At 35.3% G+C, this 17,500-nt stretch overlaps 1 protein-coding gene across 1 annotated transcript in view; it reads left to right on the forward strand.

Annotated features, from left to right (window-relative positions):
• The window catches only part of LOC136843259 (nephrin-like), a 326,317-nt gene that overhangs the window by 275,688 nt on the left and 33,129 nt on the right, over positions 1 to 17,500 (forward strand). The window contains exons 3-6 of the mRNA XM_067111391.1: positions 7,994 to 8,187; positions 10,418 to 10,732; positions 10,853 to 11,004; positions 12,659 to 12,803. Of these exons, the coding sequence (XP_066967492.1) occupies positions 7,994 to 8,187; positions 10,418 to 10,732; positions 10,853 to 11,004; positions 12,659 to 12,803 (806 nt within the window). The remainder of the gene's footprint in view (positions 1 to 7,993; positions 8,188 to 10,417; positions 10,733 to 10,852; positions 11,005 to 12,658; positions 12,804 to 17,500) is intronic.

A 17,500-nucleotide genomic window follows, 5' to 3' on the forward strand; every position in this document is an offset into this window, starting at 1 on the left:
CGTTTGCTCGCTCTATAAAACATTATTCAGTGAAGGTTGAAATATTTAAATGACAATAACATTTATTTGCTAACGGCATTTGTATAAATTAGATAACATCATTAAATATTCTGTTTTTTTTTCTTTAATTTCTTTCTCAAAAATCGTGAAACTTTCGTGATTGGAGTGTATGTATGGGTTTGCCAGGTTACTGAAGAGACTCTTCCAAGAATTATTTGTTAAACCCGACTTTCTGATGTACTTGATATTTTCTAAAGTATTCGGTTATTATGTGGTTATAGGCTGTGTCTGCTAAAGGTTAATCATCCTGGATTTATAAGCAAACCAGTTTCTACCCCTGTATATGTTTAACATTTTTTGTAGATGCGATTGACTCTGCTCACCCTTAGGAATTTCTTCCCTAACATTCCCTCCGATGAACTGTAGAAGGATTTACCTAGCCATCCAAACCAATAATAGCAAGAACGCGTTCGTTTAATTTTCCTTGAAGCTTATTTACCAACTGGGAGTTTTTTCTTTTTCCTACGTTATAACCGAGCATTCCTATGCCATCAGCATTCGGTTGCTCACTGAATCTCCTTGCAGTCATTATGAAATGGAAAACAGGTCTACACTGTATCAGTTATTTTTTCCCATTAGGATCTTGGGTCGCTATACATGAATCACTGGAAACACTCAGGATATTGCTTTCTTATTGTGAGTTGTATTACTTCCTAGAAAATAGGCTTGTTAAGAACTCTATGACTTTTTTTCCACGGTAGAACCTCTTATCTACGAGATGTACAATAGTCTGAAATTCCTGTCTGATTTTCAGAAGATTCCTTTTCCCTTGCTCTAGACGATCATATAACAGTCTTTATCATCTCATTAAAGGCCTATGATACCAGAATTAGAACCAGTCCAGCGAAGCTCATTCATATTTATATCTGTCGAATTCAGAAACATTTTACAAGACCTGAAAGAGAATAACTGATTGTTTTAGCCTGTATTGTTTAGGGTCACTGGAAAAGTAATATATCGCAATGAGGTAGAAAGCAACAATTAATGTAACGGTCACAGTGGTGAATCAAGGTCAAGGTAGCAAATATTAGAGAGCATTTTCGTCTATGCAAATTGTGTTAAGCACCAAAATGCACTCAAACATGCTTTCGGAAGATTGCACATTTATTTGTGACTTTTCGAAAGGTATCTGAATTGATATTGTCCAGTTTCTAGTTCCTATTTACATTGTTAGTTGAGGGTCTTTGTTTTCCATTATCCCCATAACCTAGCCATTTAATTTTCTCTGTCGTCATATGTTTCTATTGCATATTTTCATATAGGCGCGGGTTCTAAAATAACAGTTTTTTTTTCTTTTACTGTCCTGAACTGCGTAACTAGTTGTTAACTAATCTTTGTGGGTCACAGCTTGGGTGGAGAGAGAGAGAGAGAGAGAGAGAGAGAGAGAGAGAGAGAGAGAGAGAGAGAGAGAGAGAGAGAGAGAGAACACCAGGCGTGAATGTTCATTACTCTGTCAAAATGTGTAACATCAAAACGGGAAGGCCTAGATGAGAATAGATTAAACCATTCGTAAAATTTTCGCAAGATTCTCGTCAGATCCACTTCCACCCGATCTCTCTCTCTCTCTCTTCTCTCTCTCTCTCTCTCTCTCTCTCTCTCTGTGAAGTCAAACCAAGTTGTTTGCCTCCCGGATATTTCTTCTCGTGTCTGGAATGGATTTTATCTAGTCTTGTTGACAATAAATATTTGGTTTTCCCAATGCTAAGATGTTTATGAGATGGAAAGCAGCCATTGCACTGGAATGAGAGAGAGAGAGAGAGAGAGAGAGAGAGAGAGAGAGAGAGAGAGAGAGAGAGAGAGGGGGGTGGGGAATCCTTGTAGTTAATGGTGCTCCAGGAAATTTGATCAAACAAGAGATTCTTTGAGAGGGATCCGGTTTTTAGTGAAGGTTAAATCTTTGTTACTATCCATCAAACAATCAAACTCGCTTTGTTGACAACTGACTTGAATAGAAGGGCCAGGAAAACTAACGACATCTCGTTCAGGATACCAGGAATCCAATTAGCAGGTTGAGAAACGGAAAGGTGGCAGGATAATCATTCCGTTGTATAATGGAGAAAGTGATATGACGTGAGAATAAAAATCACAAGGGCATACGTTTATCATTTATACCTTTGAAGATAGCTAAGGTGGATGATAGAATAGTTATTAATGGAGAACTCTGGGGTTGTAGAAAGGGGATACGATGCCTGCACGCAGTGTTGACTTATATAAAATAGATGAATCAGAAGTTGAAGAGTAAGGTGAAAATATAAGTGGTTCATGTAGAATGTGAAAACATTGTCTTCTAATCGATGCACGGAGATACAATGAAAAAGAGTATTGAGGATGTATGGTGTAATTGTTATGACGAAAAAACCCACTGTTAGAAGATGTCAAAAAGAAATGACAAATTGAATGCAAAACTAGTGCTTACACAAAGGGGTGTGGTGCCTTCTAAAATTATTAAATGTTTCAATGGGTGGTGTGATGACAGAGGTCAAAGAAGCATGAGGCTGCGAGAAGTTGTTGCGAATTGATAGTACAGAGAGGTATTTACAGCCTGTAAGGTATTTGCGATAGTGACACCAACTATACAGTTTCTGTAGAATGTGCTCAGCATTGATATACCAGTGAAATGTAAACGAGAAAGTGACAATTGTCTCCATTACGTAGCCATAAACATATAAATAAATAACAACAATGATCTACTAATAGCTTTTAAATGTACAGTCCTATAACAAAGATAAAAATATTTTGCTTTCCCTAAAAAAACTAAAGAAAAAATCGATGTTCATTTGCATCATTAATGTTCCTGCTTTCTTTCGATCCCTCATAAAAGGAGAATAATTCTTATGGGAGAGTTAACTGCCCTTCTCTCTCACTACTGCCCCCACGAAAACCGTCAAGAAATGCAGCAGCATCGAGATAAGTAAGACCGTTATCTTGTTCTCTATTGGTGGACCATTGACGTCACAAGTAGTTAAGTGTCTTGAAGACGTTCTTTTAATATACAAGTTTTGGCATCCTTTGGTAATTGCCAGTCATTTCTCTGTATGAATTTTCCTTTCTGTTTGCTCAAAAACTTTCGGTCAGGGGACAGGAAACCTCACACCGTTGATCAGTTGATTGCTTTTCTGAATCTTAATGTTCGGTGATTAGACGTGAAATTAAACAAAAAAACATATATATTCTCACATATCTTGGCATATTGGTAATTCCGTGATTCAAATACTGACTCAGGAAAGAGAGAGAGAGAGAGAGAGAGAGAGAGAGAGAGAGAGAGAGAGAGAGAGAGAGAGAGAGAGAGAGAGAGAATACCTAAATTAAGTGCCATTTAGAGCGGAGCTCGTGAGAGGGGAGAGAGCCATTTAGCTATGAGAACCGAAGCGAGAGAGCACGAGTCGCGAGTTAATGGGCTGGAGGCTGAATCATTTCTGCAATGCTCTGCATAGTAATGCACTCTCGTCACAGCAATAGAATGGTAATGGAAAAGCAATACGATATCTAGAAAGTAATTCCGATCTCAAGGAGGTGATTCAATCCTGCATTTTAAAGGAAAGGGAAGTACTGGGCTTCAGAAAATGTCTCAATATTGACAGCAGAGTCTGAAAGTGATGAGGGAAAAAAAAAGAATTGGAAAAAATCAATCGGTGCGTTGGTTAGGCCAGAAAAATCCCTCAGCTATAAAGAAAGGGCTTTGCCGGTTTGAATAGCAGAAGGGTCACTAGGGATAAGTCCGATGTGAAATTCAAGTCAGTTATTAAACCAAAGGAGGCAAAGGATGAATACTGAAGTGCTTTTTTTTTATCATGCCTACCTTTTACGTATTTTGTGCTGATCCTTGTAAAGCTGCAGTAAAAAAAACTAACGAGTACTCAAAGTAACTAAAAAAAAACAGATTTCTTTACAATAGACAATTTGCTGTATGTATTCAGCTGAAAAGACGCGAGTAATGTAATGCCCAAAAATAGAGAGATGCCAGTTGATGGCCATGGAGAAGAAGAGAAAGATTAATAAGAGAGGCCGGAGGGAACCAATCTGCAAAGTGTATGAAATGACCCCCTGCTCTCCCAAAAGAATATAATAAAATTCCAGTTAGGAAGAGCAAAGAGCTCCAAGAGCGTTAACCTAAAGGAACAAAGGTCTTCTTGAGGTTGAGGAAAATATTCACAAGGATCATAAAGCCAAGAAGAGAGAAAAAACTTGAAAGCGCAAGGAAGTTTTATGGGCAACTGAACACAGTTGGAAACGTGCGGAGAACTAAAGAGTTGGGCAATTGCAGCTAGAATGGAATGGAGAATAAGTAAGTAAGAAAACAAACTGAGAATGAATTACTAGAATGCAATTGAAGTAAAAAACATTCGGTACTCCCCAGATATGTTACGAGAGCGAAAGAATAATAATTCAGAGGCAAAATGATATAAAAACAAAGCTTTCGCTCGTGTGTGTGTGTGTGTGTGTGTGTGTGCAAGGGGTGTGGTTGGGTGGGTGGGTGAGTGTGTATGCTTGGTTGCATTATATTCTCTCTGTTCTCGATGGAGGCACTACCTGTGAGTACTATGTAGCCTGGAAAGGTTGACGTCTGTAAACATTTTATCCCATCGACTGATCTTCACTTCTTTTCCTACAAGAAATATATGCCCACATATACCCGGTACTTTCACAATCATTCCCAAGCAGACTTCCTCTTATTTGCTATCCCTATAATACCATTATACTTTATATTCTTTTTTCTCTCATGTGCCCTTCTTTTCCTTTTTTAAATAAAAATATAGACTTTTAAGTACACATAGATGCAAGGATTCATTAGTTTCTTTAGTGCTCCTGTTGACTTCAGCGTGAGCAAGCCAGCCATAAATATTCTCGCCATCCACGAAGTACCAGCAGATGACAGATGTCTTGCAATTTCGCACATATTAGCATCCTTTCAATCAATATTCCATATGCTTTTAACAATCTGTCCTCTTCTCTTATTGAATTAACATTAAATCCAAATGTCAAGTGAGGTTTCTATGGTTTTTTTGTGTGGCTAACAGTATTTTTATTCGATTTTGCTCTGAAGGAGACAAGTTTGCTTAATTAGCCATTTACATACACTATCATGCATCACGGATTCTGTTATTCTCCGCAACTTTCATCTCTAATATTTTGATTTTGAATGGCTGACTTCCTGCCATGAGTCAGATCATTTAGACCAACATCCACACAGAGAAGTCCTCCCCATCAGGTATTTTAGTCTACATCACACCTTAACTGATTCTGGCTCTCTGGAAAATTAACTTTCTAATGTCAGCTACCCAGAATCGACCATTAAACATTCAAACTGCGTTCCAAACCAAAATGACCAAGTAATTAACAATCTTGACCTACCCTATTTTACCCTTTTTAACATCCTTTGGTTTTCAATTTTCTTGTATTCCGTGTATTTCTGGCAGTTCGACAAAAGGCAACATGATGATTTATTTACTAATATTTATTTTTCAGCCACTTCACAAATATGTGTGACCCAAAGGATTGTTGGATGGTAGCCAATATGCACATACGAAGCAGTTAGGTACCTGTGATGCTCTTTTAGTTTTGTCATGCTATTAGCAAGAGAACATTGATAAAGGTTTTAAGTGTAGAATAATTCAAATAGATTTTAGTAAACCATAAGGCACTTACATATAAACTTCAGAATCTTGGGATAGGTGGATTTATTTTATTATTACTTCAGGATTAACTCACAGTTAGGCAGCAGCGAGTTGCTGTTGATGGGATTTTTGGTGAACCAAGACCTATTGTGTCTGGGGTTCCACAGGGTAGTGGTTTGGTCCACTGTTATTTTTAGTATATTGAAGGAGCTTTTGTCAGTAAGAAAAATTATTATAGAAAATACCTTAGGCATTATCGATACGATATAGATACCTGGTTTTAAGTCTATCTTAAATATGCTTTCGATCAATAAAATCGAATTCCTCCTGTCTTTTCGTCCACCATCTACATACTCCTTCAAACACTGTTAAGAAACCTCAGATTGAGAATCTCCATTCCGGATACTGCTTTCAATTCTGCTGGCAAAAGTTAATAGACTCTGTGTCACCGGGATTTAGATGTAGTCTCAGGGAGAAGAAGCTTCACTTCACATTCCGGACGTGGAAAATTGTCAACCAGTTTATTAAGGCCTCTGTCGTAGTGGCTTTTTGCCTAATTTGATTCCTGTCCATATATATATTTTACATGAAGGCTCGACTTGAAAAAGAAAAAATTATAAAAATTACTGAATCATTTAACTTTAGGAAACTTAATACTCTCAGGCAAAACTTCTACCAAAAATAGCGAACACCCCCATGTGATAAATTTGTTGATTGTCCGAAAGAGGCGTAGTATTCTCTCCTTCCAGCCATGCTTTGCATAGTTTATTATATTATTTTTCTGCAAATTTTGTTTTCTCTATTATCCCGAGTATCCCATTTCACTGCCTTAGCCGGTGATCGCCTAATACCCATTGTTCTGAAACTTCCTGCAGAGCCCTAGCTTGCAACAGTCTTGGATTTGAACGCCTCATCTTGAGGGTACATTTGCTGTACTTTTCTGCCATAATCAATTTATCCTCCTTTTGCCATATACCTGTTGCTGTTATCGGTTACGTTTTTTCAATATGTGCATTGTTATTTGTTATGTATACATATATACATACATATTTATATACATATAAATATATGTATACTTATTATATATATGTGTGCATATATATAAATAAATATATATATGTATACATATATATATAATATATATATATTTATATATATATATATATATATATATATATATATATATATATATATATATATATACAGTATGTTTACATACATATATATGTATATATATAAATAAATATATATATATATATATATATATATATATATATATATATATGAATTATATATATATATATATATATATATATATATATATATATATATATATATATATATATATATATATTGTTGACTCCTGTGTCAACAATAATTCCCTTCTGCTTTCAAAGAAATAAAAATCTATTTTGCCCGATATTGGCTCCACAATGGCTTGCCACACAGAACACACTATTGTTAATTTATTCATTCTTTCTCGTTCTCTTGAAGTGAATTGCAGGGAATGTCCTCCGAGATGAATTTTCAGTTCCTCTGGACTCCATCACTGCATACTCTCTTGCACTGAGGGAGATAAATTAACGTTTGTAATACCATGGCACATTTGATAATTTTTTACTATTATTAGGTTGAGCCAGAGCTGCTGGATTCCAAGGGATTCACAATAATAGTAAGAGTCCACGCTCTTAAGTTTATTCAATGCGAAAACAAAAGCAAAACAACAAAGGAAAAGATAAGCTAGACCAGTACTAAAGTGAATTAAAAATGAAAATGGACAATCGTGGGAATGAAAACGTTTTTCAGTGGGCAGTTAAAGTCAAGTGAATATTCACACGTTTGACAATAGCAACTCAAATCCGAGCTTAAGTTGACACATATATAATGTACATATGTATATGTATGTATATATGTTATAATATATATATATATATATATATATATATATATATATATATATATATATATATATATATATATATATAAATACATATATATACATACATATATATATATGTATATATATATACTCATGCATACATGCATGCATATATTCATATACATATATATACATACATGTATGTATGTATATATATATGTATATATATATATATATAATATATATATATATATATATATATATATATATATATATATATATATATATATATATATATATATATATATATACATATACATATACACATATTCTCAGAAACAGGTTTTGTTGACATTTTCCTTTTAAAATTCATCACACAAAGGATGATTTCTTAGTTGCTGTAGAAGACTAGCAGTAAATATTCTTTCCTCTCCTTCAGTTTTGATATGCGCAGTGGACCAGCTACTCACTGGAAGAACCCGGAGTCCATAGGAACGAGGTCCACCTTCGAGCCAAATCAAGACTCACTTGTCGTCCAGCGAGTCTTAGTGGAGGACGAAGGAACCTATAGGTGCAGGGTAGATTTCAAGACGAATCCTACTCTTGAGTACATTACCAACCTCACAGTTGTAGGTAAGTTTAAAGAAAATTTGGTCCTCTGCTCTATGAATTCACGCCTTTTGTTCGTTAGCAAACATACGGCAGTAAAGATAGTGTTGGCCAAATGTTTGTACATATTTGTTCCCGTAGCTAGTTAAATTTTTGGTAGCAGAAGTTTACGTAACAGAAAATGTTTTTATAAAAAGTGAAATATCTGCTACCAGAATTGCATGTATCACTGGTAACTGTTTTTCCCCATAGATATGTTACTCTTTTACAATAATTAAAAAATGACAATTTAACTATAAACAAAGGGTTGGTTTTACTGCAGTTCAAAAGCCTGTAAAGCAAGACATCAAAACTAGTTTTAACCTGGATGTCAAATGTTTGCATTTAAGCTTCCTGGAAGCTTTCCTGAATCTGGAACAGCAAAGAGCTGTACGAGGCAGGAACTCGAAATTGTTATCTGTGAATGGGATTTTTGGTAAATCGACAATCACCAATTCCACATTGTCAATCTTGAATAGTTTTCATGATTGAATAGTTTTCCCTTCTTGCTAGTCGTTTCATCTGCCTTCGGCGTTTATCTGCAAAGAGCATTCGAATGGTGTATTACCATTTGTATGTAAAATTATTCTTTACTTCACAATCGCTAGTAAAATAACGTTTTTCTATATGGTTTCATAGCATGCGTATTAAAGCAGCAATAGACTTACTCTTCATCGTAAATTACCAGTTCTCATTTAAAAAGTCTGTAGCCAAAGAATTAAAAAAAAAAAGAATTCTTAACCATTTCAGTAAAAGGAATATTTAAAAGTACAATTTTTTGTAAGATTATCACTTCATTTTTAAGTTAGGTAATGAAAGTTAATTTTCGTTCTCATCACCGCCTCTAGCTCCATGCAGTACAAAGGGTCTTGTGCAATTCTACCATCCGTGTTTTGCCTGTGCTTTATCTTCCACAAATCTCTAATCATTTCCAGCTTCCCGTCTCACAGTTCTCATCCTGTGTCTGATTTTGGGTCTTCAAACTCTTCTGGTGTCCGCAGGAGCCAAGTTGACAATATCAAATACTATTCTTATCTCTGTCTCATTTATATAGAAATTCTCTAATTTCCCTTACGGTACCATCTCTTATTGTATTCCGTCGTGATATTCTTTTTTAAAGCCTTATTCTTAAAAGGACATTTATTTTTTTTTAGATACACGAGCAGTTTAACTGTGAACCACGTCCGTAAAGCAATTTAAATCACAGAATATTACTGCATAATCTTACTTTCTTATAAAATTTCAGCCAATTTGATTTCCAAGTCTCATCCGGCCTGCCCATTGTTTAAATTACACTTTTAAATCTTTCACTCAATTCTTGCTCTAAAGAACCTGTTTTCATATCAGTGTTCCTTAATATTTGTAAGAAAAAATATAATTACTCCTTTGTTTGTGTATTTATTAAATTTTCATCCTTTTGTGCACATTCCGTCTTCATTATTTTCACTTTTCTTGGACCTACACTGAGTTCCATTTCACTAAATAGCTGATGCAGACGTAATTCAATAGAATTAACTTAAGTGACTTTTACGCACCGATTACATTACTGGTTTTAATCGGCGTCGTGTTCCGAAGATCCGTGAATTGTTTGTTCTGTCGAAAAAATATCATTTAGTATATGAATTTATCTCAAAGGAAAAGATATTAAAAAGGCAACCTTATAAGGTAATCCAGTATTATCGTCCTGACGGAGTCATTTTGACGATGCAGACGGTAACTGTTGAGTTTCTGTTTGCATTGCGCCCTCTGGTTTTTGACATCTCGTATTAGGTATAGCAGGCTTCCGTGAGTTGCGACAAATAGCCTCATAGAGAATTATGACTTGCCTCTTTGTCACGTCATATGAACACACCCACTTTAACCATAAGTTCGTACAAAATATTGAAAGCAAAAGTAACATTGCATTTTTTCTTTAGTCATGCAGTCCATTTAAAAGTGTCATAATCCTCTGCAAGTCTAATGAAAGCGAATTAACAGAAATTTTGTGAGATAGCTTTTCATTTATTCTACCATTTTTGTTCATTTTCCCCAAGAATTATCTCATACATTTTAGTTAGTAATGAGCAAGTCTTACCTCCCTTTCCTCCATCCATTCTATTAATATTTTTTTATTGCGAAATAACCCACGGGGGTTTTTGTTAAAGCCGAATTTCCTCCTCTTTTCATGCCATCTTATTTCTTACCCGGAATTATTTTGTTTTCCTCTCTCTGACAGTTCCTCCGAGAAGATTATCAATATTCACTGATCTTAACGTGGAGGCCCGAAGCATTGTCGGACCTTACAATGAAGGCGATGACCTTCGGTTAATTTGTCGAGCCAGCGGAGGATCGCCACCCCCAAGAGTGACCTGGTGGGAAGGAGATACCCTTTTGGATATGACCTCAGAAGTCTCGACGCTAGATCAGGTCTCAAACACATTATTTGTCCCTCGGCTGACGAGGCAAGACCTCGATCGTACCCTGACTTGTAAAGCCTCAAACACAAATCTCACGGCGCCTCTGATCACCACAGTTTCTCTCGATATGAGTTGTAAGTTTGATGCGTCGTTAGTGTTGTCTTTTGTATATCTCTTGAAATGACTAGCGTTTATGGCCAAAGGCACTCTGAGTTTCTAGTCATTGATCACTTGTTTCATTCTTGTGTTTTCAGTTCCACCTTTATGGGTCCGTCTCCTGACCAGCCGAGACCCGCTGAGTGCCAACAATCCTTACGACGTGGTGTGCCAGACAGCAGGGGCCAGACCGGCAGCCAGGATCACTTGGATGCTGGCAGAAGAGATACTTACGACCCACGAGGAAAAGGTTGGTGGTCATAATCGCATTTTCATTTTACCTGAGCAAAAATAAGTCGAATTTAGCTTCAAGCACTTCATTAAAGGCTGCTGATTTTTTTTTTAACTCTCAATGGTTGTATACAAAAAACTGATGGGGTTACTCTGGATAATATTTTTATTGTTATGTCAGAGAATTAGTTATAATAGTAACTCTTTTCTTGTTTATGCCAGATGGGTTATTAGCTTTGACGAATAAAGCTTAAGCGAAATAAAAAATTTTCACACTTTTCCTTCCCTGATTCTAAATCAAAATAGCCAGACTGTAAATGGAAGCGGATAAATTTGAAACGAAAAAGTCCGATAATGGAAGACGTTAGTTAAAGAAAAGGGGAAATATTCGATAAAAGCAATGAAGCTAGTAAGGAAACGCAGAGGGTGAGAATAGCGATAAGGATGATGATGATGGTGAAGACGATAATGATGATATTCCGTTTTAACTCGCATCTCAAATGTTGCAACAGCTCTGAGTGCAGCGGCAACAGCAAACATTGGATTCTTTTGTACATTTCTGTCAGTGATTTATATATATACTCTTATTTTCGGTTCCCTTCCATTATTACGTGATGACGTTACGAGCCTTAAGCCTCACCCGCAAAGCAGTCGGGCCAAGTACCAGACGCCAAGTTAACTCGCTGCTTAGCTCAAATTATTATTCTCAGTTGTGCAAATGTTCAAGTTTTTATTATAGTATTCAGCAGAAGTAAGAAGTTTGGGATAGACAAATTTGCAGAAAACGTCTTCATGTTGGTTCTCGGTTCATATTCAATAATTGAAAAACTTATCATCCTCACACTCCACCGAGAAGAATTTAAATATAAATACTCACACCGGAGTTATATCCTCACCATTATAACTATGGGAAATTACGTATACTAGAATTGTAACTAAGAGTTCTTTGAATGTTCTTTATGTATATGAATAACCGCCTTCTTTATAAAGAATTATAAACAGGTGTTGCTTCCTTTATACAGAAATTACCCTCTGTAAGTTTTGGCAAGGAAAAATTTAATTCTAACTATATTGTAAATGTTCACTGTGCGGGTGAAAAACATTGACCCTTACCCTTATTTTGAACACTTAATTAATAATGTTCTAAAAGGCAAGCAAGCACGCCAAGCAATAAAATGTCCGTTGCTCACGCAATGCCAAGTTTATGACGTCATGCCCTGCCAGTTTGTTGTACAACAGTCCGCTTGAAATGGCACGTTTGCAGAAAATGGTGTTTTGGAGCCAAGTGTATTGCATGCACTGCACTGTACAAGCTTCACAAATACTTTTGGAGGACGACGTCAGCTGAACAAAGAAATGTCCATTTCCTTTCCAACATTACTTTTAACACGCAAGATGCTTTGGATTAAACATATCATTTAACGTTTGTGTAATAAAAATCTACAATTATGTAGTGTTTTACTTAGTAATATAGTTTACTATACAATTGTGGATTTTTATTACATAAACTGTTTTTCACGAGATTGTCAATTTCTTAGCACATCATTTAATCTTATCTAAATAGTGTTAGTCCTTGCTGGAGGGACATGAACTATCGCACAGTGGTTTAGCTGCCATGTAGGAGCGGGAATACACTATAAATCTTGTCTATATCGCCTCTGTCTCTCCGCCAGACAAGCCATGAAGGAAATGTGACGACCAGCGAACTGCGATGGACTCCACGAGTCTCCGACGCCGGGAAGTTGCTGCAGTGTAGGGCTGAGTCGCCAGACTTGCACGAGCCGCCTCTTGTTGACAAATGGACTCTGGATATTTATTGTGAGTTTTTCCTCTCGTTTTGTAGAAATGCTTTCGACCAAACCTCTCTCTCTCTCTCTCTGCGATACTGATAAGGACTTTTTTTTTTTTTATAAAATGAAATGTGTGCAAGAGAGTTCATTTTCTGATAATCCTCTTCATAAGTTTTCTACAGTCTTGCATTAGTTGCATGTTTTCCCCAATCATTTTTTTTTCTTCGCCTTTTCTTGGTTCACCCCCAATCTCACTGAGTTTGGTTCATCCTGTTGGGTTTACAACATGAGCAGACTCCAGCGGTTTGACATTTCCTTCTTTCAAGCTAGATCCAATTTTTTTTATGCCCTACTAATATATTTTCTTTACATGTTCAGCAGCACTTAGGCCATTGTGGTCTTAGTTCGCGTTGCACATCACAACATTAAATTTCACTTTGTTTTCCTCATTGAAAATAAAACTTTTTTTTTTTTTTTATAAAAGTTTAAGATTTAAAAGTATTATCACATGCAAAATTCTCTCTTCATTTTACATAAAGATGGTCAATACCGATAGTCGATGAGTAACTTTGGGCAGTTCTAAAACATCTTCCCTTTTGCCTCAAATTCTAACTTCTATATTTAATACGTGATCACTAATATCTGTTAGTTTGATGATCTACTCTGATTAGACTGAGACTGAGTCTTTCATCACGAACTTAGTGTTACGAACATCACGCAATTATATTTTGAATAGTATTATTCTCAGATATTTTGGGAGTGCCATTTAATTACCTTTCATGTGTTGGTGTGATTTTGTCCGTGGACCATAAAACTCACACCTTTTCATGGCTCCATATCATTAGCAAAATTCTGAAGGTATCGTAATCTGATATTGCACCTGTTGCAGTATGTTTGCTAATATCCATCATATCCAATTGTTGTGATGTCTTTGAATCTTTTATTCCATTCATTTAGCCATTCATATTAATTCTATGTTTTCATCTAATCACAAGAACGTTGCTTCTTGAAATGGAAAATATTTTCTTCTTTTTTTTTATCCACTTGTTTTTTCTCATAGAATTGGCTACCCCATTTTGGATTCATAAGATCAAGCACATAGATTAATCTCTTCACTTTATAATATTAATTCAGATGTGGATTTCCTAAAATTTTTATGCTATTTTAACTTTACAAGTTATTTTTCCAACGATGCTCCATTGTTCTTATTTTGATGAATTCCTTTGGTGCTTTTCTCTCTTACATTAATTCTAAGATTTCCTTTAAAATTTGAATTGTCCCTTTAACTCTGTATCTGTCGTTTACTTCATTTCGCCATCCTCTAGATTTATCAATAATTTCGTCTTTGGATAAATTTACATCGAAATTCAGGAGATTGAAACATCGAATGTCACAATATGACGGATGGTGCAATACAGACAAAAATGAGCTAAGTTTATTTAATGGAAGGTGATTCAACGGGAGGTAATATTAATAAAAATGAATGACTGTATTTTGAGCGAGTGCCCCTAAAAACATCACTATCATGGGATGGATATTTTGGCTAAAAGATTAACGATCACCAGTTGAAACGATTTGGACGTAAAATTAATTCCGAGCCTGTTGTATCTCCCATGGATATACTACCTGAGCATGGAAAATTAAATTCCAAACATAGTTGTTATAATCATCACATTGAACTCACCGAGAGTAGCATTCGCTCCGAACTATAATTTAAGAATTGCCTTTAGATATATATTATATATATATATATATATATATATATATATATATATATATATATATATATATTATATAATATAATATATATGTATTATATTATATATATATAAATAAATAAATGAATAGATAAGTAATATTTCAAGCAGTCATCTTTTTACCTTGACATTATTAATTCTCAAAGTAGGCGCAAGTACTGTCAACCGTTCTGTTTTTTACCTTCCCCTTGACAAAAACGAAAACCCAAAGGTTAAAGAAATAGATATGAACTAATCGTCAAAATTGTTAAGTAAACACCTAGAGAAGAAAATATTGGCTTTTGCAGATAGTGCGAAAATACTGAATTATTTTTTGACTCGCCAGTGAATGATTATTATAGAATTGCCCAACAATATTGATGTCATTAGACAATAATTTAAAAGATGCGTAAACATGACTGAAATATAAGATTGGAATATGCAAAATCAAACAGATAACAAAACCAAAAAGCAACACGATGTGAGGAGACTAATTCAGAGTACAGTAAAAACGGTACTGTTACAAAATGTATTGTTATCATGAACGTGTACATATAATACGATAATATAAGAATACAGAAACGCTAAACTACGTTGAAAATCAGCACGAAGAGAGGAAAGTTCAGCGTTTGAGTGGAAAGGTAAATGTAAAATGTCCACCGTTATATCTGAGAGGCGAAACTCGAAGTTGAATCCGGAAGCAAACTGGCAAAATCAATTTCTCCCTCATGCAACACTCAGACAATGAAATGAAAAAGAAGCAAGCATAACATAGGTTTCACTGCAGTCTCACTAAGCAAATATAAGCGCCGAAAGTGTGATCAAAGGAGTATATAATTTACCGTAGGCTTAACTCTCCTCAAGTCTGAATATATAATTTTCATGCAGTCTCACATATCATGCATCCCATTCTGACTACAGTTGACCTTTCACCTACTCTGGCTCGAGAAAATTTGGGATCCTTAGGCACCATGAAGTTTACATAAGGTTTTGAAAATCTTCCTTTCACTAATATGTTCATTCACTGTGGATTATCCTCTTCGTCTCTCTTATTTATGTTGTTGGCATCAGATCGGAATATTGTAGTCTAAATCTTGTACCCTTTTATTATTTATATACTTAGAACCCTTCCAGGGAAGAGCACTTTCCCTCTAAATTTGCATGCCTCTCTGTATTCTAACATTTGTTTTATCACCAATGAGGAGGTTCTAGTTAGAATCACCGTAGATTTCTTTAAAATGCTTCAACATTCGAATAATTTTTTTGGTCATAATTTGCTGGTATATAGTCCCTCCTATTACCATAGTTTGTCGACATCGGTTAACAATACCTAGAAAATATACGGTAAAGATGTCTTAAAATTAAACAAATAACTTTCAAAATAAACACAAAAAATAAAATTTCAATTTATTTATTTTTTACCATTCTAAAACCGTCGGTATTTCGCTAATCACACGCACACACACACACATAAATATATGTGTGTGTATGCATGTTTGTGTGCCTCATACAAAATAGGCTCATTATGGATATATTAAATACTGTTACAGACCCTATTCAACTTTTCTGTCAATTATAATCTTTTGCCCTCCCATTAGAATATCTCTTCCTTACCATCTATCGTATACATTCGAGGACCGTCTATCCTATTTCATCGAAACTTTTCTAAAATATAAACGCCATTCTCTCTTCATTATCTTATCATTTCAAATACTCTCCTCCACATTTTTCATTTAAATTAACCTTCGTATCGCCACATACTTTAGGGAATTAATGTCAATGTTAGTTTCCATGCACGCTTTCCTTCTCACCCAAATCTCTTGTAGCCTATACACTCTTCTACCTTCTTTGAGTCATTGATTTTGTGGATCACTTTTTCCACTGTACCATCATCCATTATATTGCCACATTCATCATTTACGCTGAAATCGAGTGTCGAAAGAAAAATCATGATTAATCGCATCGTTCCATAATGTTATTCATCTAAATATTGAGTTATTACTTAGACTGGTGCGTTAGAGCTTGTTATTGTGGTATTTGGATAATAACAATTTGAAGATATGTGTAACAGAGGTAAATAAAAGAAGAAATAAATAGTAACGAGATGAACTCAAAATAGAAGCTGAAAAGTAAAGGATCTGAATAGTTAGGGTAGATCAGGAAGGCAAGAAGAATGTTTATCAGTTTGACTGTAACAAGGACTAAAAACTATCATCGTATCCCCTCTATTAACTCATGATGCTAAGCCATTAAGAGAGATGTCGTTATTCGATGATAGTAGGGGTTGTTCATTAGTGATATCGGTGCTATTATCGAGAATGAAGCAAACACATGTGTTGGTCTCCTCCAGCAGGAATCCAGTAGTCCGGAATGGCACAGGAAAGCACTTGCGGGCTTGGGGATTTGTGTAACAATGCCCTTTGTCATACAGAACATTTTTAACAAGGCTAAACTCTCTAAATATCGATTATTATACTGATGAAAGCCAACCGCTTAAAATGAATACATACAACTGTGCCCCGTGATCAAAGAGTTGTGGGGAGGGTGCTTATTGCAATGTCGGATAATCAATAGACTTGGTTTTACCAAATTGTATAACTTGCTCAACTTGTGCATCTCTTAGTGACCCTCTGAAGATCTCTGTTAAGATTGACAACTAGAACATTTTGTATGAAAAGAGAGTGAATAACAGCAAAATACGTACCAGTACGTGGGAACTAATTTACAAACCGAATATGCTAATCGTTAAAAGATTCCGGAAAATGCCGTATGGAAGAGAGGAATAAGAATAATAAAATAACAAGAACAATAACTCTCCCCTGCCATTTAACCAACAGCTGTGAAAGAAGTCAAGCACATATCCTCCAAAACTTAAATTGCGAAACATATAAGGAAATGCGAAGGTAAACCAAGTTAAAGTCAGACTAAAAAAGAGCTATTCTGAACAGAACTTGACTATTAACAGTCAAGGATTATTACATGTAGATTT

The sequence above is a fragment of the Macrobrachium rosenbergii genome, chromosome 11 (genome assembly GCF_040412425.1).
Source record: "Macrobrachium rosenbergii isolate ZJJX-2024 chromosome 11, ASM4041242v1, whole genome shotgun sequence".
In the NCBI taxonomy this organism is placed as follows: Eukaryota; Metazoa; Arthropoda; class Malacostraca; order Decapoda; family Palaemonidae; genus Macrobrachium; species Macrobrachium rosenbergii.